Source organism: Ammodytes marinus (genome assembly GCF_949987685.1).
Source record: "Ammodytes marinus genome assembly, chromosome: 11".
NCBI lineage: Eukaryota > Metazoa > Chordata > Actinopteri > Uranoscopiformes > Ammodytidae > Ammodytes > Ammodytes marinus.
The window spans coordinates 8,897,993-8,920,799 of NC_137215.1; the positions used below are offsets into that span (position 1 = coordinate 8,897,993).

General features: G+C 40.6%; 2 protein-coding genes across 2 annotated transcripts in view; both read right to left on the minus strand.

Moving 5' to 3' along the window:
- Nucleotides 1-8,391: 8,391 nt before the first annotated feature.
- Nucleotides 8,392-9,383, minus strand: gnrh3 (gonadotropin-releasing hormone 3; the record flags this gene model as incomplete). Its single annotated transcript, XM_080036552.1, has 3 exons — nt 8,392-8,595; nt 8,916-8,996; nt 9,243-9,383. The coding sequence occupies 3 exons, from the start codon at nt 9,381-9,383 to the stop codon at nt 8,542-8,544; spliced, it is 276 nt and encodes a 91-aa protein (XP_079892678.1). The 3' UTR covers nt 8,392-8,541.
- Nucleotides 9,384-10,283: 900 nt separating this feature from the next.
- Nucleotides 10,284-22,807, minus strand: part of LOC307257362 (receptor-type tyrosine-protein phosphatase epsilon-like) — a 19,854-nt gene continuing 7,330 nt past the window's right edge. Inside the window, exons 2-20 of the mRNA XM_080036585.1 lie at nt 22,178-22,249; nt 21,065-21,161; nt 20,445-20,518; nt 19,887-20,023; nt 19,616-19,706; nt 19,380-19,456; nt 19,250-19,286; nt 19,044-19,141; nt 18,289-18,408; nt 17,070-17,233; nt 15,817-15,952; nt 15,461-15,610; nt 14,514-14,607; nt 14,088-14,164; nt 13,815-13,949; nt 13,454-13,579; nt 13,096-13,247; nt 11,926-12,061; nt 10,284-11,797 (exon numbers count right to left, since the gene is read on the minus strand). Coding sequence (XP_079892711.1) covers nt 11,723-11,797; nt 11,926-12,061; nt 13,096-13,247; nt 13,454-13,579; nt 13,815-13,949; nt 14,088-14,164; nt 14,514-14,607; nt 15,461-15,610; nt 15,817-15,952; nt 17,070-17,233; nt 18,289-18,408; nt 19,044-19,141; nt 19,250-19,286; nt 19,380-19,456; nt 19,616-19,706; nt 19,887-20,023; nt 20,445-20,518; nt 21,065-21,161; nt 22,178-22,244 — 2,043 coding nt within the window. The 5' untranslated portion in view covers nt 22,245-22,249 and the 3' untranslated portion in view covers nt 10,284-11,722. The remainder of the gene's footprint in view (nt 11,798-11,925; nt 12,062-13,095; nt 13,248-13,453; nt 13,580-13,814; nt 13,950-14,087; nt 14,165-14,513; nt 14,608-15,460; nt 15,611-15,816; nt 15,953-17,069; nt 17,234-18,288; nt 18,409-19,043; nt 19,142-19,249; nt 19,287-19,379; nt 19,457-19,615; nt 19,707-19,886; nt 20,024-20,444; nt 20,519-21,064; nt 21,162-22,177; nt 22,250-22,807) is intronic.

Below are 22,807 nucleotides of genomic sequence, written 5' to 3' on the forward strand. Positions count from 1 at the left end.
AAGGACAATGACTGCCAGGGGTATGAGAAGGGGGCTAGAGTGTTTGTGCCAGGGCAATCTCTGAAGTCGAATAAGCCATTATCAGTCTGTCAAGCCAGGTCTCATTTGAGGTCTCTTAATAACAGTTAGGCAGTTTGGTGAAGTCTCTATCAATGCCCCGGTAATAGCTTTTTACAACTACTGTAGAGAAATTAGACAAAGAACTGAAGTGATAAAATAGGTTTGCAACAGGGTGGTGAGTTTTCTCCAGTTATAATCTCTTGTTGTTTATTAAGGGGGGGGGGGGAATCAAAGTATGTATGGTTCAGCTCTGAACAGATATTGAAGCTTTGCTGTAGTAGTATTGTATGGTATAGCACTTAAATTAAAGTAAAGGAAAGAAAGGCCTGGTCTTTCATTTGATAGTTTACCTTGACCCCTGAAGTGTGTCGCTCGCACCCTGAGGGCTTGGGCAGGCAAAACCTTTCTCAGTCCCCCTTGGGAATGATAATCTCAACGTGGGCGTTTACTATGGACACCAGACACAACACCATTAGCCACAGCTCCGCTGCTGCTCATTAGGACCCTCGATCGATATAGGCGGCCACAGATATCGCCAGTGCTGCGGAACCAGCTATCACTCTTCAGAGTTATTATCGTAAACAGTACTGGCCAAGATTTAGGGCAGTACCCCACTTTTGTTGTTTCTATTGGAAATAAGGGGTTGGAAGGACAATAACTGACCGACTGGGTCCCTTCTAAGGACATTATATTGTAGCACTTGCTCTGAAACTTTGACTCCTATGTCGAGTCATTGCCTTGCAATAAAATTAGAAGCAGCCAGGAAGCATTACTGTGTGCACTGCTCTGTTCTCTAGGGTTCTCTATTATGACATGGTCGGAGCAGAAAAACACTGACACAGAGGAAGTTCACTCATTACTGTGAAGATATTTGAGTGCTGATGTCTCCCTTATTGAGTGTCAAAAACAAATTGGTAGGTTTAAGCCCAACTACAGAATTTGCTGACTTTGCAAAGCAGCTCTATATACAACAGAAAATGTCTGTGGAAAAAAAATGTATAAGGTTAAAATGGGAGCAACGAGATGCAGAATGACCACACTGTTTTTTAAATGTTTCAATGCACCGTGGGACCGCTGTTTGATATCACCATGACAAGATAATTTAATTATTTTCCAATCCCTTCCTTTCAAAAACATGAGACGTTGAGACATTAGTCACAGGAAATTGTAGATGAAAACGAGAGAGGGAAAAAAAAGAAAAAAGGATAGTCCATTGGTTTCTGGCAGAGGAGAGAATAATATTGAGGCAAAATTGTGAAAATAAGAAAAAGGGGAGATGTATTGATTTTTGGTGGAGCCGGGGAAAGAAAAGAGAGGGAATAAAGAAGTGCTCTTTGGCCGATGTGTCCAAATGATGTCTCAGGGGAGGTTCTTAATGGTAGGGGGAGGGGTGGAGGGGGGTTAAGGGGGTGAGGTGGGGGTGACGGGGGCAGGTGCCTACCCTGACTAAGGCATGGAACTGCCCTTAGGCTAGGGCTAATGGTATTGGCTGAGCTTACTTTAAGCAGCTCTTTCCTAATGGCCAACTATGAGTGTGCCACAGGATAGACAGGTATTGATTGGTTCAAATGCTCTTGAGTTGACAAGAGCTGAAAGTCCCTCAAGCATATACAATCTTGCAGCAAATTATGTCACACGGAAAGGTGATTAAAAACAGAAGCTTGGGGCAGGCACACTCATTAAAAGTGTATATCATATTTCTCTTGTTGTCCTTGTATCGCTCTGTTTTCTTTGTGTTTACTTCTCTTTTTTATGGTTGCCAAAGCCTTTGTCTCTCTAATGTTTGTTTGTTTATGTTTTTTTTTCAGTCTTTCTGAGTGAGAAATGTCTGTTTATACATTGTGGAATTCTACCAGCAAGCATAGTCTTCAAACCTTATTTTCCATAATAGAGATCCAGTGTAATGACGGTTGAACCTCCATTGCATCAGTCAAAGTGGTGCACACACTGCATTCGTGCACTTCATCAGTGGTGAATAATTGCCATTTGAATGGAGTCAAATGGTCTGACATTAAACAAAAAAATGAATACAGGTGTGATAGTTATATTCTCTTAAAAAAAGGTGCAGCATACTGGTATAGTATACAGAGAACAATGCCATATATTTGCTTTGTTGTCATGCCCCCCTTCTTCATACACACATACAGAAAATGCTGTGTACAAGATTTTCTCTTATTCACAAGGGGCGCTTTCTAGACTGCTTGAGGCATCTGCTTTGATTGCATAATTCCCAAGAGACGAACAACACAAAACAAAAATACTGACTGAATTCAGACTTATAATATACCGAACAAATAACATACCAGGCTCCACTCTTCAAAACCATAGTTCTCTAAAGAAAAGGAATTGGAGAGTAAATTCAAAGTTGAAAGGCTAGCGTTTTCGCAGGGAACGCAGGGATGAGGGTGAAAGATGAAACAAACTTTTTTCCTGGCTGAAAATGTGCAGCATTACCAAAACAAATAGGCCATAGCATACGCATTTACGTGCACTTTAACTTAAGTGGCACATCTCAGAGATCCTATAAACCATTTTTTAAAGCCGTAAAACCTGGATATTTCAGGAATGGCTGCTGAGGAAAACGTTCTATTATGCAGGGGGGTAATACAACAGGTCCCCCTCGTCATCTGGTGCTTTTGCCAAGTGTACCATGACAGTTTCAAGCAAAGTTAACAGTGGTGAACAAATGAAAGTTAAATTAAATGAAGGAGTCCTTACTCCTCTGGAAAACAGGAAAAGAAAAGGGAGAGTGAAAGGAATTTCTGCATCCAAATGATACGGCTTGCACTCAAAGCTCACAGTTTTCCTCTCTTTCGATTAAATGCTCTTTCTCTGGCTGTTTGTGTTTTACAGTGGAGTGTGCTACATCGCTACTTTCTTCTCTACAGGGGCCCTTGGGCTCCCCAAGCAATAGGAGTAAATTAGAGTGCACCTGTTCCAGCTCCAAGATAAGCCATCTCCAGAGGATTTCCTCTGAGTAAAATGAAGTGAGTGAAGAATAAACAGAATATCACAGCATTACTCCGCCAAGGTGAAGTTGCTGCTGCTCTGGGGACACGGTTCGTTTTGCACAACACCCAGCAAAAATCTCCTCTATAAACCTCTGGATGTGAGACCGTAGGAATGGTCTCTGCTCACAGCGGAGAGAATAGGCCCTGCACTTCTGTGTTTGTCCAAAAAAAAAAAAACAGGCAGTGAGTGAGTCTGTTTCCTCCACTGTATCTGCTTCGACAACCTTGACTTGAAATGTTCTTTATTTGTGGTCTGGCTTTCTGTGGTTTTGTTTCCAGCGCGTTTTGACTCGGGGTGTCAACACATCTGCGATAGTCAAACATCAAACCACATACTTTCCCCCTTCTTCCATTCCTGTGCCGCTGCCAAAATATATCTGAAAAGTATACTAATTAAGTCAACTAAGAAAATTGTCAGTACATGGCTCCCCTTCTTCCCATCAGCCTAGCCACAGGAGTAACTCCTTGTGTGTTTTTCTTAGAGGAAATAAAAGATGTAGCCCCAGTGTGATGCCCAAAGACCGCTGGCCGTAGATGTCTAGAATGCAAAATTCACTCAGTTGGTTTACACATAAAAGGCATGGGATAATTAGAGGAAAAATATAATTCATCATACGTTTGATAATCAATCTGATTCGGTCTCCTATCTGCACCGGGGTATTCAAATAACCCCCCTACTATTAGCACCCCACTCTCCCTCACACCAGTAGTCTGTTTTACCCTCTCTTTGTTCCCCTGCAACACATTATCATTATTGTAGCTAATTGCATGCTTTGCCTTGAAGTTGTGCTGGAGACTCGTGATCTGGGGTTGAAACGTGGACAGGGATCCAGTCTTCTCCGCAGCTTGCTTTGCACTGCTAATTGCCGTTACCACAGGATAAGGCAATGCTCCTCGCTGTGGCCAGCCGGACGAGGCTGGAACAGGCATGGGGTTGGGGTTTGGGGTTGGAGGGGAGGGGAGGGGAGGGGGGGATACTATCACACAAGGGTGGTAAGACGTGGGAGGGAGAGCCAAGGGTGGCATAACTGAAGTGGGATGGGTAGGCCAGATTGGGGAGGGAAAGGATAGCAGTCGGGGGTAAGCGGGGGGGATGGAACCGGCGTTAGATCTAGGTCAGCGGGAGTGGAGTACCCTAAAGATTACAGTTGGTTAATGCGACCCCTCTCTGACAGGGATCTGAGCCCTTACTCCCAGCAGAGGTGGACCCTGGCATTTGGGAAACCCAGCCATTAGTGAGGCTAATAAAGCCCGGGCAGAAAGTTCTGAACCCGCGGTATAGTCCAGAGACAATTGTCCTGCCACCGTTCCAAAAGGATGGATCTTAGTTAATATAAATGACTGAAGAGAGTCTTTAAAGGATTGTTAATAAAGACAGTTGAGCTGCGGTGTGTGGTGTAAAAAAAAGACATCTATAGACGCCAATATTCATTTTACAATCGCTCATACTAATTGTGTTTTTATGAGCATATCTTTTTTTTATTATCTTTGTTTATTAAAGAGTTGAAACGCAGGAGATGAGTTCATCTAACTCCGACAATTGGAGGAGATTTGTGTGAGCTCTGATAGTTTCTTAATTCAGATGGGAACATTAGTTTTACGCCACAGTATCAACTTCCAACTTCAAAATGAGTCACAGCTCCCGATGGGGTTTTAGAAGAAGGGAGCGGAATCACAGACATAACTAGTGACAAAGCCTCCATCACCTCGTATATAAGATCTCATTCCATCTGTGAGAACTTTGGGTCTAGCCTAGAAAAATAATAAATATCCTCGTCTCATGGCTGGCGCTCGTTTTGTTCAAAAGGTGGCTTCAAGACCAAACAAAGGAAATGGTGTCATTAATGATACATATATATATTCTGAACTAGGGCCTCTTAGAACAGTTTCCGACAAACGCATGGATAACCGGTTGATCCCTTTCCTAACAAAGGATTCTCTGAAATATGAAGTGAAAAGCTACCCAAGATGAAGCTGCTACAGAAATCGGCGAGGAAGAGCCTATTTCCACAACACAAACAGATTTCCTGGCCTTTAGCAGTCTCTTACTGGGATACTTTGAGACGTATCCATCAAAACACAGCTGTATTCATTCATATTTCATGCCTCCTCCTTCTCCCAGTGCTTTAACACTGTTCTTTGATCAAAGGAGAGAAGTCGGATCACAACAGGAAGGTTCCCTGCCAGCCAAAAAAGGAGAAGGAAGGCCAATCCACCACTGTACTGTACATGCTACCATACGGCTTGCTGTACTTCAACTTCAGTCACAAACAAAAAATAAAAAATAAATTAGAATATTATAAATGAATGCTTTGCAAATTAATAACTAAGACCACTTGAAATTCATGACTTTCCACAGATGAGACGCTTTTATATATCATTTCCATATTATACAGTGAGCTTGGTTTCAGGCCACGTACAACACTATTGCAAAATTGTACAAAATATTTAATCTTTTTTTATAAACAAAAACTCCATCATACAGTGAGCAGAAATACATTATCAATGTTTTGCAGAGTTAGAGATGATTGATTGAAGTCTTTGTTAGATTTAGAGGAATAACACTTTCTGCAACTTAAGTGATGGAATTGCTGAGAGACGGACAGCAGAGAGCAAATTCAAAACACGCAGCTCAAGAGTGTCACCATGTGGTGACAGAAAATATGACAAAACAGTAACTGAGCAGTGCTGAGAGCAAATGGATTTTCACCTGACAATGCAGCTCATTGAGAGTGGTCATATTTTCATTTAATCCATGACCCCATCCTTAGTTTTTAAATATTTTCTTTTCCAATTAAATCTCATGTCAACTGCTTTACATTAAGCCTTCCTCCTCCCTCTTTACCTCACCTCCACCAAATCAATTTCTAGACATAGCGCTACCAAAAGACCATTTTCAGTAAGGCTCCTGGTGAAAAAAAAAGTGTTTGAAGACCTCCCTGACATTTAGACTCTCTGTGAAGATGACTTTGCCTTCTACTATAGCCTGCGGGAACATAATAAGACCCACACTAAACTTCAATTGATATGCAGTCCCAGATTCCTCTAGGGGAAATTATCATTCTGTTCATAATAAGAGCCACAACAAGCACCTGGAAAATGACTTTATTATACACTCCGCTTCAATAAAAGTTTCCTATGACCCATCGGAAACACACACACATGGTGCACGGAGCATAATTGTGATGAAATGAAAACTATATTATGCATATGATAGAATGCTTATTTGACGGTGGGCTGAGCGAGGATGCACATCTGCTGGTGTGCTTGATTGGCAGGTATGTTAATGCAGCGCTGTAGCCTTGGACAGAGGTGCTCTGAGACCCCCTTTTTTCCTGAAGCCATTATCCAAATATGTTCTGTTTTTCAAACAAATGAATGGCACAAAAATCAAAGTATCAAAAATGTATTGCCCTTCATAATGGAATTCCCTCTGAGCAAGGACACGTAACAATGGGCCATTCTGGGTTTCCTGTGCTTTCCCTCTCTATATTCCAATGGATGTGACCTCCACAGCTTTAACAATGGAGCATCCAGCAGCATAAGCACTTGGCTTCTCGCCACAGCCACTACGTGCAGTAAGGTTGCTTTCATCTTTGTTGTTATATTTAAGGATGACATCCTAGCCTGTCGGCCTCTACTATTGTCTTCACCGTGATTATTTTCTACCGTTGTTTAGCCCCAGTTGTGGCTCTTTGATGAAAAGGTCGGCACTCAATTGGAAAACAGTCATTAAAATGCGGTGGGTACTATTCACCAGTGTGCATGGGGGAACCAACTCAACTGAGCTGGTTAATCAAAAGTTAATTATATAATTTTCATGCAGATGAGGGGGAACATTCAAATGAATCCCAACTCTACAATCATTACAAAAAATAAATAAATAAATAATTCTAAAACGCTATAAAATGTTCAGGGACCAGGAGGCTGTAAACAATATGAAGTTTAATTTGAGGTAAACAAAGTGAATATCCACCAGGGGGTCCGGGAAGGAGAAAGTGAGGTTAAATCAAATTTGGAAACATAGATACCAGCAGGTTTTGTTGTCCTGATATACGTGCAATTAGGCAGGTCCTTGATGAGGACACTGGGAGGGAGAAAGTTGGCTTTCACGGCAAACGCTTTGGGATTGTTAAAAGGGAATTTAAGGGATTTTATGCTCTATCTGTAAACATTAATTATTCTAACACACAAGTATACCAAATTGAATTAAAGCCATATTTTAGCAAATATTATAAAAGCACAATTATCTTTTATGAGGAGGTTGCAAACTTATTGAAAACACCATAAAGTGTAAATCAATTCACAGAAGTCTCACAGTGACTTTCAGAAGAAAAAAGGCCCCGGACAACATTTCCTTCAGTAACTTTGTTAAAGAACGTTAAGTAGAATATAGCCCTCCACAGAAAAATTCTGAAGTCTTTGCTCATCAAAGGAATTGATTGTGTTATGCAAATTACAACCATGAATATTAAAACCGACGATGTGAAGTATCACAAATGAGCAAGCATTGTTCTGCAAGTGGAATGGAATGTGGTTTAATTTCTCTTTAATTCTATGTGCTTTTATAATGTTCACCTTTTCCCAGTTGTGCCAGCGGGTTTGGGTTCATTGGTGTGCATTACAACGGCGCTCTAACAATGCAGGGCCTCCACGGTGTCAGCACAGTTCATGAATCCTGGCCCCTTATGCACCAGGCGATTAGTATGGGGCTCTGTCTGTGGGGCTTTGCCAGAAAATGAGTTCTCTTTAAAACATATGCCCCCTGCTGATTCTTTTCCTTTCCCGATATGAAATTCCAATTTTTATAATGAACACCAATTTCCTATACGGAGAGGGAGGGGGTACAAAATAAAAAAAAAGTTCTACACTTTTTATGTTTTGGGATGAATGCAGTTACCCTAAATTAGCAGAACGCTATTGTGGACAGTCGCAAGAAAACAATATTGAGATGAGCGTCTTTCAGTTTGGCCGGCTAATCAACATGCAGGTAGGAACACAAGAAATCATCTGGTGTAATTTTCCACATCGCATCCGCACATGACTGGCCTGGCAGAAAATGGAATTACCCAAACTGTAACAAATTCAATTAAGTCATTGATTTCTAATAAATTGGCTTAATCAGCAGCTGTTGTCATGCTCATATTGTTGTGTCACAAGTTTGTCATGCTTGTCGGTCGTGGCTGCTTTACAAAAGCAATTCAATTCATTACGATGAGTAAATGGCATAATTTCAGTTTTAATAGCCAGATTTACAAGGACAAAATATTTTGATCATTTCATCACATTTCAAAAATGTAATACAATTGTTAAATGGGTTTAAACGTTACAGTCAGACATACTGTACATGTAGAATTGACATCTCAGTATTCTGCGGTCGGGCAGTCCATCATTGGCGATTATGATGATGATGATGATGATGATGATGATGCAAATACAATCTGTGTTTTATCTATTCGTTGGTAGCTCTTCAGTTATTAGGGGACCTTTTCTTTCGCTCAAAATAACTGGAATCGTCTTCAATCTGAAGGGATTTAAATGAAATCTCAGTTAACAGTTTGACTCTTTAATATTTAATCTCACAATCATTTCAATTTACATTTATATACATGATAGCCAACAAGTCTGAGCAAATTAACACTACATCTGCCAAAAGATTAAAAAAAATATTGTGCATTCCGGAATTCAATCACGGTAAAAGGGAAAAATAAAAACAGGCATTGGGCAGTTTGTATATTGTCATTGCTGCTTTGGGAACACAGTGGCACACAGTGGGGTAGTGTACATTAATATTGTACAATTGAAGTAGACATTGGTGATAAATTATGTATAATAAGCACTTACTACATTGTATGGTCTAGGTCTCTCTTGGGTTTGGGCACCGGCCTCTTCAGGAAGAGACACCACTCCGCCTGTGCCCATCATCTTAATACAATGAAACAGAGATTTTTAAAGGGTGAAACCAAAGTTCATATGAAATCTGAACCCAACAAAACATTTATAGCATTGTAAAAAAAAAAAAAGGAAAAAAAGAAAGAAAATAATAATTGCCACTGTCCATCTTAACTGACCAGTTTGTATGGTATTTCTGTAAAACTTTGCTGTAAATCTCATAAAAAAAAGGCTGAAACTGTACTCGCCCACATACATTTTGTTTTTTATATCACTCACCCTGATGGTTGCTTCCAGCTCTCCCACACTTCTCTTCCCACCTGGCAGCCATCCGTAGGACCAGTGCTGGGACAGGGCGACCTGCACCACCAACGCCAACAACAACACCTGCACCGTCACTCTGCCTCTGCTCGCTTCCATTAAAAAGCTGCGGAGGAAGCCACAATTTGTTACAAAAACAATCATGCCACAACCTCCTCTTTCACAGCTCCACGGCTCACACCATGACCACGGGGTCAGCGAGCGGTGCTTGAAATTATAGCAAACAGCATTTTAGACCGCAATTAATAATAAGAAGAAGCAATTCTCACTTAATGCACATTGAAGTAAGTTATTTGAGGACTGACTCACCTCTGTATTTGCCTTGTTAGTATGTGGTGCATTAGCCAAAGGGTGTTTTTATAGGTGTTGTAGGAGGCTGCCGCCAGGATTATAATCCCCCTCTCTGCAGGTGTGACACATTTACTGACTAATGGGACACAAAATACAACTAATGGAGCCGGCTAAGTGCTCAGATATGCTTACATCACCGTGAAGGTTCAAACAGCATGAAATATATATTGAAAAAAACGTCTTTGTGTTTGTGTTTGAATGCATCAGTGCGGAGGTGGACAAAAACACAACATTAAGATGGAAACTGACATTTCTCTCCATGTATAATTTATTGGATTCAGCTTTTAGCAAACAAATAGTAGTTCAAATCCATACAGATTCAAAAAGGCAGAAACATTGTTGAAACAGGATGCTTATGCGTTTATGTTACATCAGCTGCAAGGCCTCACTGTCATTACTCCTGTGTCTTGTTATTTCAGCATGACAACACATTAAAATGAAGTCCGCAATGCAATGCAGTTAACCGTAGTGATGATTGATGACCACAACAAGAAATTATGTTCACTGAATAAACTAAGTGATCAGCGTGTCATGTATCTTATGAATTGAATAAGATAATATTGAATGAATATTATGGACGTACAAAAGCAGTAAAAAGTTCTTTACCCACCCTACGACCACCAAGCTTTACTGTTCTACAAAGAGGTAACATAAACCTTGCAAAAATATAGGGTTTGAAATTGCAGCAATGCTAAAATATGAAACCAGGAATTTTTGGCATATTAAAAATATGTCAAATTGCCTGTGCATGTATATATCATATTTTGATATCAGTGCTGTTCACTGTCACATACCTTTTTCATTTAAGTTTGACGGCATGAACAAGGTTCAACTGCATCAAGTTCATTCAACTCTTTCATTAAAACACACATGTATGCAGTCCTATACTTACACACTTATGATGGTGCATTATTCTCCTTAATAATATTCTGAGAAGTGTTTGTACAAACAGTAAATTATTTATCCATACAGGAAACCACCATTCAATAAAACCATACACTTTTAGAAAGGTGTCTATTATATTAAATTAAACATAAACATCTGGCTCATCTGTATTAAAAGTGTGTCACTTGGTGACAAGTTTCATGATTAGAATTGTCTTTCTAATCAATATGGCACTGCTTTATGCAAACATGCAAGTGTAACATTGGCTTGATCATTTGTATAAAAAATGTGTTTTTATTTTAAAGTAAAATGCGATGCTTGGCTGCAAAACATCTGTCACAATGACTTTTGGATTCATATAGTGATACATTATTTTCTGCCTGTTCCAATGTGGGCTAATTGCATTTTGCAGCGTCAGGCGCCAATCCACTTAGTAATATTGCCACAGGCAACAAAAGAAAGTTGGAGAAGTTGAATAAAATTGCAACAGGCAGCAGCTGTTAAGTTATTCCGAGAGAGAAGTGAGGTGATTCACAGTTATAACAGAATGAAATGTATCTTGAGTTTTAGTTTGAGCTAAATGTGTCAGACAGGGCCAATCTTTTTAGCAAAAGCACTAATCATTTTACCCTACTTATTAAAAACACATTTTTTTCTCCTCACAGCAATCAAATATGTTGAGTGGGCAGCATTAAATACAAGACCAATGTAAAGCAAAGGCATTGTGGTCTGTAACAAAATAAAGCAGGAACACAATATGTACTCTACAACACATTAGTGATGCATTTCAGGTAGTGAGCAATACATAATATATACACGTTATTTATATAGATAATGTTGCAATACAGTTATTGTATATTTTCTCTTTAACACTTTATTGACCCTCACAATGTTGCACTTATGCAACTCTTTTTTTGCTCTTCTACATATTCAAAAACCCAAACAACCCGTTAAGTTAACCATTAAATATTTTTTTCTATTTTGAAATTGGGATACTTGAAATTCAAGCATTATTGAAAGAGACATACTCTCCTGGAGCACATATGTTTTGAATTACAGTATATTACAGTATATGTGACAGCGTTTCTTTTTTTCTTTTTTTTTTGATCTGTAATCAAGTGCAAAATGTAAAAAGAGCTTGCTTTATAAAATAACATTCAGGAAAAAAAATGCATAAGTTTAGTAACAGTATCCGCCAGGTATTATTTAAAATTGGCGTAGTCTGAGAAGATGTCAACAAAATCCTGAACCACTCTATAGCAGTAGTCGTATTGCTCCTGGAAGGAAAAAAGGAAAAAGGTGTTACTGTGCATTTACGTGCAGAAATGGTTCCAACCAACACAAATGCGAATAAACTGACACTTTTCTGCACAGCGGGTTTGAGATTATCTCATTTCACACCTACCACGGTCTGAACCATGTGTGGTCTCTGCATGCGTAAACTCTTGACTGTCTGGAAAACGTCCAGGAGGCCTTCAGCTTTCACCCTCTCCAGAATGTTACTGAGAGCAATGAAGGTTCCGGTCCGACCCGCACCAGCACTGAAACGTGAAGGAAAAAAACTATCAGCAACCACGTAATGCACACACTGGACAGCTTTCAAATATGGGGATTTTTTTTTCAGAACTGAAGTTGTGAAAGAACCGCTGTCAGTCTAAAGTCACACCCCAGAAGCGGAACAAGAACATTTGAAATTCTAAGTACTTGGCTATACCACTTCTTAACAATTATACTGCAATGAATCTCTTTTTTTTAATCCTAGCAGCACATCCTTTTCCCATTTAAATGAAAAAGTTTGCAAAGCGCGAAAAGGTGACCTTTGGTGTAATGGCGCTAATAATCAGCCCCACTTAAAGAGAGGGCTAATCCAAACGCCAACACTAATCAGTTTGGAAGCTCAGCGTTTGACTGAGTCAATGTTTACAATGACGGCAGGGTGGAGCGCGGAAGACAGGGAGAGACGAGCGCCAGAGTGATGTGCGATTCGGAAGAGAGGTGTAGTGAGACGCTGGGGATTGCAGCGGGTTAGCCCCGTCTCCCAGGGGCCCAGGAAAAGCTTTAAAAAGCCCTTCTTAGACAAGTGGTGATGAAGGAATAGAAGAGAGTGATGACACCATTTCCTGTCGTTAGCTCATCTTATCAGATTAATCATAGTGGGAGTCAGAGGAGATTTCACTTTGAGAGGTTTTAATTGACTGTGAATCAGTGGATTGGATCAATCCCACAGGGGGGCAACGCTGCTTTAGAATCACTTCACCTGAAGCTAGGTTCTGATCAAAGCTTTCACTGCTAAGTCTTTATAAGGGATCACATAAGTGGTTTAGGCATGGAACACCAGGGTCTACCCAGGCAAAACATTTTAGAATTTATTGTAACAGACATACGATAAAATGTGTCTGTAAAAAATATAAAATTCAGGGTCCGATATGTGTCCGAGAGATTCAGCCGATCAGGTAATAAGAGCACGGTGAAAATGAAAGAGGGTTGAACTAAAAGCATGGCTGGACAAAAGCATTGATATGATGATTTTTTTTTTTATCTGAAGATGCAGAATTGTCAAACTGAAGTTCCTCACCTGCAGTGCACAATGATGGGACGGTTTCCAGACTGCTGCTGCTGCCTCTGCACCGCGGCAATAATGTCAATCATTCCCCTTCCCTCGGCCGGTATCCCGATCTCAGGCCATCCGTGGAAGTGGAAGTGTCGGACGTGTTGTGACTGCTTTTCCTGGCGAGACGGAGAGCTTGCTCTGTTATTTTGCATGCAGCTAAAACACGGTGCATATAATGGTATTTTAATTTCCCCTTTGTTTAACAGTTTAACCGTGAAGACACTGTAAAGTAAACATGTACATGCATTCAAAGGTATTTATTTAAACATTTTCTATTCTACTGTTTTTATATGCTATAATATAATAAAAAAACATCACCCACTGGTCTGTAGGTGAGCACCATGTCTTTGAGAGTGAAGGTTTCACACATCGTATCTGCAGTCAGCTCCACGGTATAATCTCCAAATGTTACACTGCCCTCTGATGGCCAATACTGGAAACACTTTTCCTGGTTGGAAAAAGGTCAGATGGAAATACAATCAGGCTACATTAGACTGATTTATATCCTATTTTTGCTCTTGTATTTTCAGTGGTCACCACAAACGCAATATAAAACCATTAAATACATACACAGACTGTCATGAAAATGGGACAGTAAAATAACGGAATAAAAAAAGATTATCTAAAATGTGCAACTCCAACTCTTTCCAGCCTGTACTTTTGCAAGAGGAACCATACTGTACCTGCTCTCTCTCTTTGAGCTCGGTGAGGGTAACGATTGAATGGCACCTCCACTCCCACACCATCCTCCAGAAGTCCTCCACCGTGTGAGACAGGGGGCCCTGGGTCGCGATAAAATAGTCCTTCTGCCTGTAGCCCTGGAGGGCAGATCACAGGTAAACAAGACTTTGAGAGTGCGGCAAACACACTATTTTGCATTGTTTGCAAAGGAAACAATGAGCTTTATATAAACCTCTGTGTGAAATCTATGCATGGGGTCAAGTCGGAACGCTTACGTCAATAAAGGAGGCATTGATGTAGTCGGTGAACTCCTGTCCTCTTTTCACTGAGAGTATTACTCGGTTGAAATCATCTGAAAAAGAAAAAAGAAAACTTTCCACAAGTGATTCCTAATAACTATAAAAGTTTGAAGAGGCTGACAGGGGAAACCACTAAGTAAAACATAAGCTGCGTTAGTAAGGCCAAACACACCACAAGTCTAGATCAGTTTTCACTGTAAAAAGTTGTACGCAGGCCTTTCCTTTTGCTCTCTCCTCCCAACTTTAAGTCAAGGTAGAAGCCCTATTTAGAAGCCATTGATCACACAGGCACGAACTGATTAGCCAGATATCGGTGTACGGCATCCATAAAATCACCAGCAGTGTAGTATACTTTGATGTGATGTATTATGAGAGTGTTTGGAGGAGCAGCGTGGTCCTTACACGGAATGATCTGAAGCACGCGGTTCTTCTTCATGTTGGCAGGAAGGTTCCCGGTTCTCATGTTCTCCTTCATTATGCGAACGTTGGTCAGCTTCTAGTGGGAGGAAACCAGAGCAGACTGACGTTATCACAGAGTGGGTTGGCAATGCTAAAGCACACAACATTTCAAGTACAAAACGTAGAAGTGGGAGAAAAAAAACATTTGTTGCTGGAAGAACAAAATGCATTTAAAGCTTTTGGAAACCGGGTCTAAACTATCTATATCAAAGTTGGGTTTCTTAATAAGCTTTAACAAGTATCTGATTGAAAATAATGTTCATTAAATATTTAAAACTGAGTTAAAAACAGCTTTTCTACTGTCTAGAGTAGACTGTTTGACAGGACTGTATGGGCATGGCAGTAAATCAAACGGTCTCTATGCCAAAGGTCATTGTTTTTATAGAATGTTTCGGGCAGATCCGCCGTGATTGGTTCAATATACTTATTGTGTCATAAGAAGCAGATCATAGCCTGCCTCATCTAAACCAAATTTCTGTAAAGTTTTTCAAACTTAAATGACACTATCTTAAATTTGGATTGATGAATATGCCTTCCTCTTTTCAAATGCTTACTATCAACCAACTAACTCGCCAAATTACATATTGAGGAGGATTTTAAGGATTTGGGAAGAGGGAATAATGGCAATAGGGAAGAATTCCAAGCAGTGTGTTGGAATTGTAAGGGAATCTATACAGCAACAATTTGATTTTTTAAGAAAGCTACAGTGAACTCCGCATGGCATACGGTGGTGCCTTATAAAGTTAAGCATTGTTATTGATGTTACCACTGCCAGGAGTCACACCTCGGGCACGTTTTACTATGAACATATAGCAATGCAGGGCGCAGGGTGATGGGGACGATTCATTACTGACTTAAAATGTTTAAGAGTGAGCTTCTCTCTTTCCTACCCTGAACTCCTCCTCCAGGCCCAGCTTGTCGTGAGGAGCCCTGGTGTTGTGAAGCCTCTGCAGATGCCCCTCCAGGGAGCACACATCTAGCTCGGTGTCTCCATACAGATAGTACTCCAACAGAGCCTGGTAGATGAAGGAGTACTGCATCTAAAGGAGGAGAACAGAGGAAGTCAACGAGACAAAGAGGTCTGCAAGTAGTTGCTTCAGTGTATTTTCTTAGTGTCTTTTCGCTTCGTAGGGGAGGCTGGCTGTTTGTTTTTTTGACTCGTCCTCGCTTGTTTACGCCACGACCAGAGCATGAGTTGGAGCTGTCAGGTCTAAGGTACAACAGGTCGCACGGGGTCAACACTTACATCTGTCTGGATGAGTTGACAGCGCTGTTCCCGTATTCTGCTCACAGCGCCGAAGACATCCACCCTCTGCTCCATGTGCATCATGTCCATCATGCTGTCAATGACAATGAAAGTCCCAGTCCTCCCAACCCCGGCGCTGTGGAAAAAACACAAACAAGAAGAAGAAGAAGAAGGCACAAGGTCTTCTCTGTTACAAACAGCCAAGAGCTACGAAACCATAAGAACCCTGTTAGACTCCTACTGCAGTACAAACAGAACAATAGCAATACACACTAATAAACCATATAGAATTAAATGTATGAAAGCCAAAAGTACAGACAGGCTATCTGTAATTTTAGAGTCAATAACACTAGAATTCCTAAGGTCATTGGAAGATATAAAAGGCTGGATAGAAATCAGAGAATTTTTAAACTTTGTGAAGACAATTGTTTTGGAGACGAGTAACATGTCATGTTTGAGAGTAAGAATATAAATGTTATGTATTTTAGGGAAAAGTACCTGTCGAAGTATTGTGTTAACTTTCCATAGTTTTGCTTTTGAGGTCGGGTAAGCCAAAAGCTATTGAAAAATGTCCTTCCATTGTAATTTTTGTATTTTGTCCATATCTTACGAATAACGGACACTATTTGATAATAAAATGTTTTTGAACTCTTGCTACATTACGTATTGCCCCTACTATCCCTGTATTGTTAACATAGATGTCAATTGTGGACAGACCCAAGCATGTGTAAAAGTGATTCACCTCTGAAAGCCCAAACACACTCCCTAGATTTACAAGGGTCATTTAGGCAGAAGTTCACCTCCGGGAGCACAGAGCTGCGGATTCCACAGTGGGGTGTTGAGGTCTCTTCAATGGGCCCCATTCAAGAACAACAGTCTTCTCTCCCAGAGCACCTGTTGCAGCAGTTGCTACAATCTGCTACAGATTTCTTTTGGTAGGGCTTTACAATGACTCGTTACACCAGCAGATGCCATATTTCTGTATTAAATGTATTTGTTCCAATAGTTCACTTTTAACCTTGTGTTCCATGAAAAGCAAAACAATCTTGGATACTGGCACTGTTAAAAGTGTTTAGAAAAGTAGATTTTTCACAGGCTTTATTTAAGACTTTATTGCAAAACTGAACACCCCTTGGAATCGACCAAGGGGTGTTTTTCTACTCCTTAATATTGAATTGAATCAACTTTGACTCTATTTGCATGGATTTCATTGGAGGCCCGAATCTGACTTATTTTAATAGCACACATTTTACCTGCAGTGCACAACAATGGGTCCAGCGTAGGGTGGATTGACAGCTTTGACCTTCTTGAGGAATTTCAGCATGCCGATGGGTGAGAACGGCACCCCAAAGTCTGGCCAGCTGGTGAAGTGGAGCTGGGTGACCAGCCGAGGAGCTCGGGGACCGTCGCTGCCCTGCTGTGAAGCACAGACACACACAGTTCATACCTGCTCATGAAAATAATGTTCACGGTGCGGACGCAAATCAATCAGCTGACTATTAGCTGTCTCTATCTTTTGTATGAAATCACTAAAATCTGTTACCTACAGGAAAATGGACCTCAAATGATCCGAAATGTTTTATTTATTTTTGTTGTGCCATTTTGCTATTTGTGACAGAAAAAAATCATTATTAAAAACAATGTGTAATGGTTTGCCTCTGCCACGTTCTCATATCCTATGAATGCTCTCTCAGGAGAACCTAATTTCACTCTCTTGAACACTTGGCTGCTCTGTGTTCAGAGAGCTGAATGTAATGTAAAAAGCACCCGGTCTGTAGGCTTGTATTGCGAGTCAGTCAGAAAGGATATCTGCACTTATCCAGCTTCAAATGGGAGGAGGGAACAAAGTGAATTTTACAATCTGAAGGCCTCACTGTACCCTGCGATGGCACCCTACTGCGGCAGTCACGCAAAAAGGAGTAGAGACGTTGTAGGCTATGTGTATGAACTTCTAAAGATGACATAATAATAACAAAACAGCACACTTGTACAGTGTTTACTGTATGTTAAATACAACTACAACATGTTATGCTGTGATTATTACATATGTCCTTTAATATTCCTTAATGTGTTCCCATGCTGCTTTTCATTTATTTATTATATTTTGTATCCTCTTACAGTTTACTAAAATGTTACAATTTCCCCATGGGGAGCATTACTTTTTTCACCATCTCAATGCAGTGTTGTTTAAAGTTTAATTATTAATAAGAAACTAGCTATTAGAAATATATTCTCTTCATGGCAATTAAGAACTATATTAGGAACAATATTGAAAAAGTAGATAATTTTTTTTTAGAACATGTGCGTGTCTAATTAAAAGCAACATTTTCCTAAATATTAGGTTTACGTTTCCATTATAATTTAATTCGAATAAACATGCTCTCAGGTAGCCAAGCGACACAATGAGCTTAACAAAATGCAACCCTCATTAATGTCATTAATAATCTACACGTAGATCCACATATTACTTACATATTGAACACAGAATTTTCTAATGGTGTAGTCCACCAGTACAGTGACGTCCTCCATTGCCACCCTGACATTCCCGTACATCCAGCAGCCTTTCTCTGGCCAGTACTGATAACATTTGTCCTGGTAAGAGAATCACAACAATTAAAAGTAAATTCTTCTTGAATAAGAAGACAAATAATTTACTTCTGTTAGGACTGCACAATAGCACTAGTATGATTGTAACTTACATATCAAGTGGTTGCAGAGCAGCACCTAACGCCTATAGCGTCTGTGAGAGTGTAGAAATGTGTATTTGACCTGCGTGTTTTGCAATCCAATTCAAAGGCAATCACAGGGTCTTAGTGCGACTCTGTCAGTCAATACGATCTTCTCGGTGACGTTTCAACTCATTAACTAGATTCTCAGACTAATTATCATGAAACCTCTCAGGATCTTATCAACAATTATTCAGTCATTGATCCCCAATGCCTTTATTCTGCCCTATCAAACCCGCTGTTGAGCTCTCAATTGATCATCCCTTTGAGGCTAAATTTAATGCGATGCTAAGTAATCTGCGGGGTGACACTCCGTATGGATTCTCAGTTGGGAAAGGGGTCAAACAAATTATGTCCATGACTTCAGGTCATAAGAATACAAAAGAGTTTGGCTAATGGTGCATGGGAGCTATATAGATTGTATCGGTTCATTGTAAAGCACGCCCCACTTGGTAGCATGACAAGAATGCAGCGCAGAGGGGAGAATACTCTTACACCAACCTCTTTCCTTTCTTTCAGATTTGTCAGCATAACTATAGTTGATGTTTTCTGTTCCCAAACCATCCGCCAGAAGTCGGCCAACGTCTCGAGCTTCGGGCCTGAAGCAGAATCAAGAAAATGATAAGAAACATGATTCTATTGGTCAAAAACTCAACAACTTTCCAAATGACATAACATAATAACACCAAGCTAGAATGTACATTTACCTTGAGCTGCAATGAATTTGCTTTTCTCTTTGTAACCCTTTGTGAAAGAACACAGCATTAAATATACCAGCAAGGTGGACAATAAAGTCAATCTAATCTAATTAAAAGCCGATGTGGAAATAAGACTCACATCTATGTAAGATGCATTTATGTAGTCCGAACACGGATGTCCATCAAGATGACTTAACACCACTCGTGAATGATCATCTGTGGAAGAGGAGAGGAGGGAATAAAAAAAACAACAGCCCTTTGAATAAGGTTGTCTCTGATTTTTCATTTCAACCCTACAATTTAGTGATCAATAAAAGCGCAAGCCTAAAGGTCACACAGATATTGTCTGCCTCAAGAATATAGATCTTCACTCACATGGTAAAATGTTTGGGTATCTGTTTTTCTCTCTGCTGTGCTCTCGGCTCGCCTCCTCAAAGGACCCGTGGTGGTAGTAACACGGCAACGACTATAAAGAGAGAACCCAATCCTCATGAGATAAAAAAAAAAAATGAAGCCAAGGGTACACAGCCTACAAACAGAACATTTTATTACAGTTTTTTCTGTACTTGTTATATGCTTGCAGGACAAAAAAAATCTTAGTCGGATACAGATACAGTACGGCGTAGACCGCGCCAAACAAACTTACATTGAACTCTTCTCTGAAGAGCTTGCCATCGTCCGCAGAGCGTATCCGGTACTCCTCCTCCAGTGAATCCATGGGGATGGGGAAGTACCTTTTGGATGGCGAGGGAGACCTTGGGAGGAGGACCACTGTCTGCTCTCCTGTGTTTAAAAGAATATATGGCGGTCAGCCTGCTAACGTTTCCCAAAAGACAACATTACAAGCTCTCATAGCACCTGCAAAAACAAGCCTGATGGCCATTAAGATCCCCTACTTTAGTGGGTACATGACAGAAATGATTTCTTGAGTCATAAACATGCCACTGCTTCCGCTGCACGAAACTGTCTTAACTCAGAATTTGGCCTTTCCATTTAATTATTTATTTTCTCCCCCCTTGAAGCGAAAGTTTATATGGCTCCCTACGTGCTAGGAAAGCTAAGAGCCTTCCAAAACCTTTCCAGAAACTTGCCTAGTCTATTAAGACTGTAAATCTACATCTAAAATGAAAAAGAGAAATAAAACCTTAACGGCTGCATCATATTTTCATGCACGGTTGTTATATTGAGTACCGCACAACAGTACCTTGTTCCTCCAAGAAGCCATTTGGGATCTTTTTATCCACCGAGGTAACGAGAGCTTTCCTGTGGTTTTTGAACCTGCCGTAATAGAAGAAGAGAAGTAGAGAAGGCAAAAACAATCAGGGAAGAGAAAGGGCAGACATCTGTAGTGAATAACTAGTACAGAGCTGTTAAGCCCATAAGGTATAAACAAACAGCAAACGGCAAAAACCAATATCAACCATCTGAGAGAGGCAAAGCTGTTCCTCCTCATGTCCTTGTCAGTAAGAGGACGTCTGAGCCGGCTGGTCAGTGAATGAGTATTTGGCCCGACCTGACCCCGCTGTTTTTTGTTTGCCATCTGACTTGAGGTGCAGCTGTTTACCCATAAGCCACTGCTCACCGTCTGTTCGTATTTCAAACCACCCCCAACCCGATGCCCTGACCCAACACACGCTCACTCTCATACCAACACACGTGCTAAAAGGGGGAAAGGGAGAGAAAAGAGGAAGCAGAAACTCACTCAAAGACAGGCGAATCCAGCCAGCTGTGAGTGTGTGTGTGTGTGTGTGTGTGTGTGTGTGTGTGTGTGTGTGTGTGTGTGTGTGTGTGTGTGTGTGTGTGTGTGTGTGCAGGTTTATTCACCTCAGGCAGTAGATCGTCAGCAGGACAACGATGATAAGAAGCAGGGATATGATGAGCGTCGAGGGCAGCACATGAGCACCCTGGTGGGTGGGGGTTTCTAGGAGGAACACACAGCGATCACAACATTTGTATCCCCAAATCGATTCAAACTTATTGGTAATTGTTATTCAAAGGAATAGTTTGACATTTTGTGAAATACACACGTTTGCCTTCTTGCCATCTGTATTAAATATGAAGCTACAGCCAGAAGCTGGTATAATTAGCTTGCCACAAAGACGGAAACAGCACAAAACACTTTGCCTAGCTCTATCCAAATGTCAAACATCCACCATCTATGACCTCAAGCTCTTTAATAAAAGAGAAGAGGGGGAAGCGCTGAGATATGTTCTGTTAATTAGTGAACTTTAAAGGTCACCTATTGTGCAAAATGCACTTTTTTAATGTTTTTTCAACATTAATATGGGTCCCCGGTGTGACAAGAGACTCCCAAAGTATGAGAAGAAATAATCTTTGCTCTTTTTCTCTACCTCCACCTTTCTGAAAACTTGTGGTCAAAAGCCCCCGTCAGATTTCTCAACTAGAATTATATGTGAACTTTTAAGTTGACTTTTAAGTTGTTGGCAGATTTTCTTTTTACCATTAGACAGAGTCTGGCTAAGTGTTTTCAAACTTTGGGTTGTAGCTTTATACATAACAGATATATTTGACAGTGGTATTAATCGTTTTATTCCACTCTTTGCAGGGAAGCACATGCATGTATTTTCCGAACAATTCATTTAAAGCAAGTCTACGTAACTTTTCCTGGATGGTTACCATAGTAGCCACAAGGGACAATTACTGCATACTAGCAAATAGTAAAATCTTGCGGTCAGGAAACCTACTCAATAACATCAGTTACACAATGTTCTAATAGTTACTAGTGTACAGTATAAGGGACTGGTCATACCAAACCAAATCAGGCTGTAGAAGCAGCAAAATCCCTGAGCGGAATAAGGTGAGTGAGGGTGTAATTCAGTGCAAATACATTTTCATTTGTATGCGGAAGTTTACCAAGTTTCAAAAGTTACATCTCACTCTAACATCTGAGTGCTCTTAAGTCATACCAAAAATTACCTGCAGTTTGGTTCTCATGAGATGAATTATTCACAGCAATGGAGATCCCAACCAGAAACAACACCATTGTCACTGTGGATGGAAACAAAACAACAGTCACTTAAAACAGATGAACAGATCAAACCATGTACTTCTTCACAATTACCACTACGGGGCGCCAAATCCATATGAAATTCATGTGCAGCCGGGCGCAGCGCACAGAGGGCAGAGAAAGGAGGGCTCAGCCTTGATGAGGCTTGAGAGCCGTGTCTGTCTCTCTGCTGAGCGGTTAAAGTCCTTATGGGAAATCTGCTTGCGGTCCTGTCCTGTCAGGTGCACTTGAAAGAGCAGCAGCATATCAAATAACCTAATATTCAGACATCAAACGGGAGAGGAGGCTTTAACCCACAGGTGACAGTAACCATATCCCCCGTGGGCCCTGTGGATTTTGACAGTGGAGTTCGAGCTCAACGTAGTATTTGTTAGAAGTCTTCTCATTTTGCTGCGTTGTCTTTGATGTGGAGCCCTGTGCAGCCTGCATGCTGACAATAAGACATGCCCACAGCACAGTAGTAGCTGTTTTGGAAATACAGCCTAATGGCCGTGACTATGGTTCTTCTATTTCAGGGGAATAGTATTGATAAACATCTA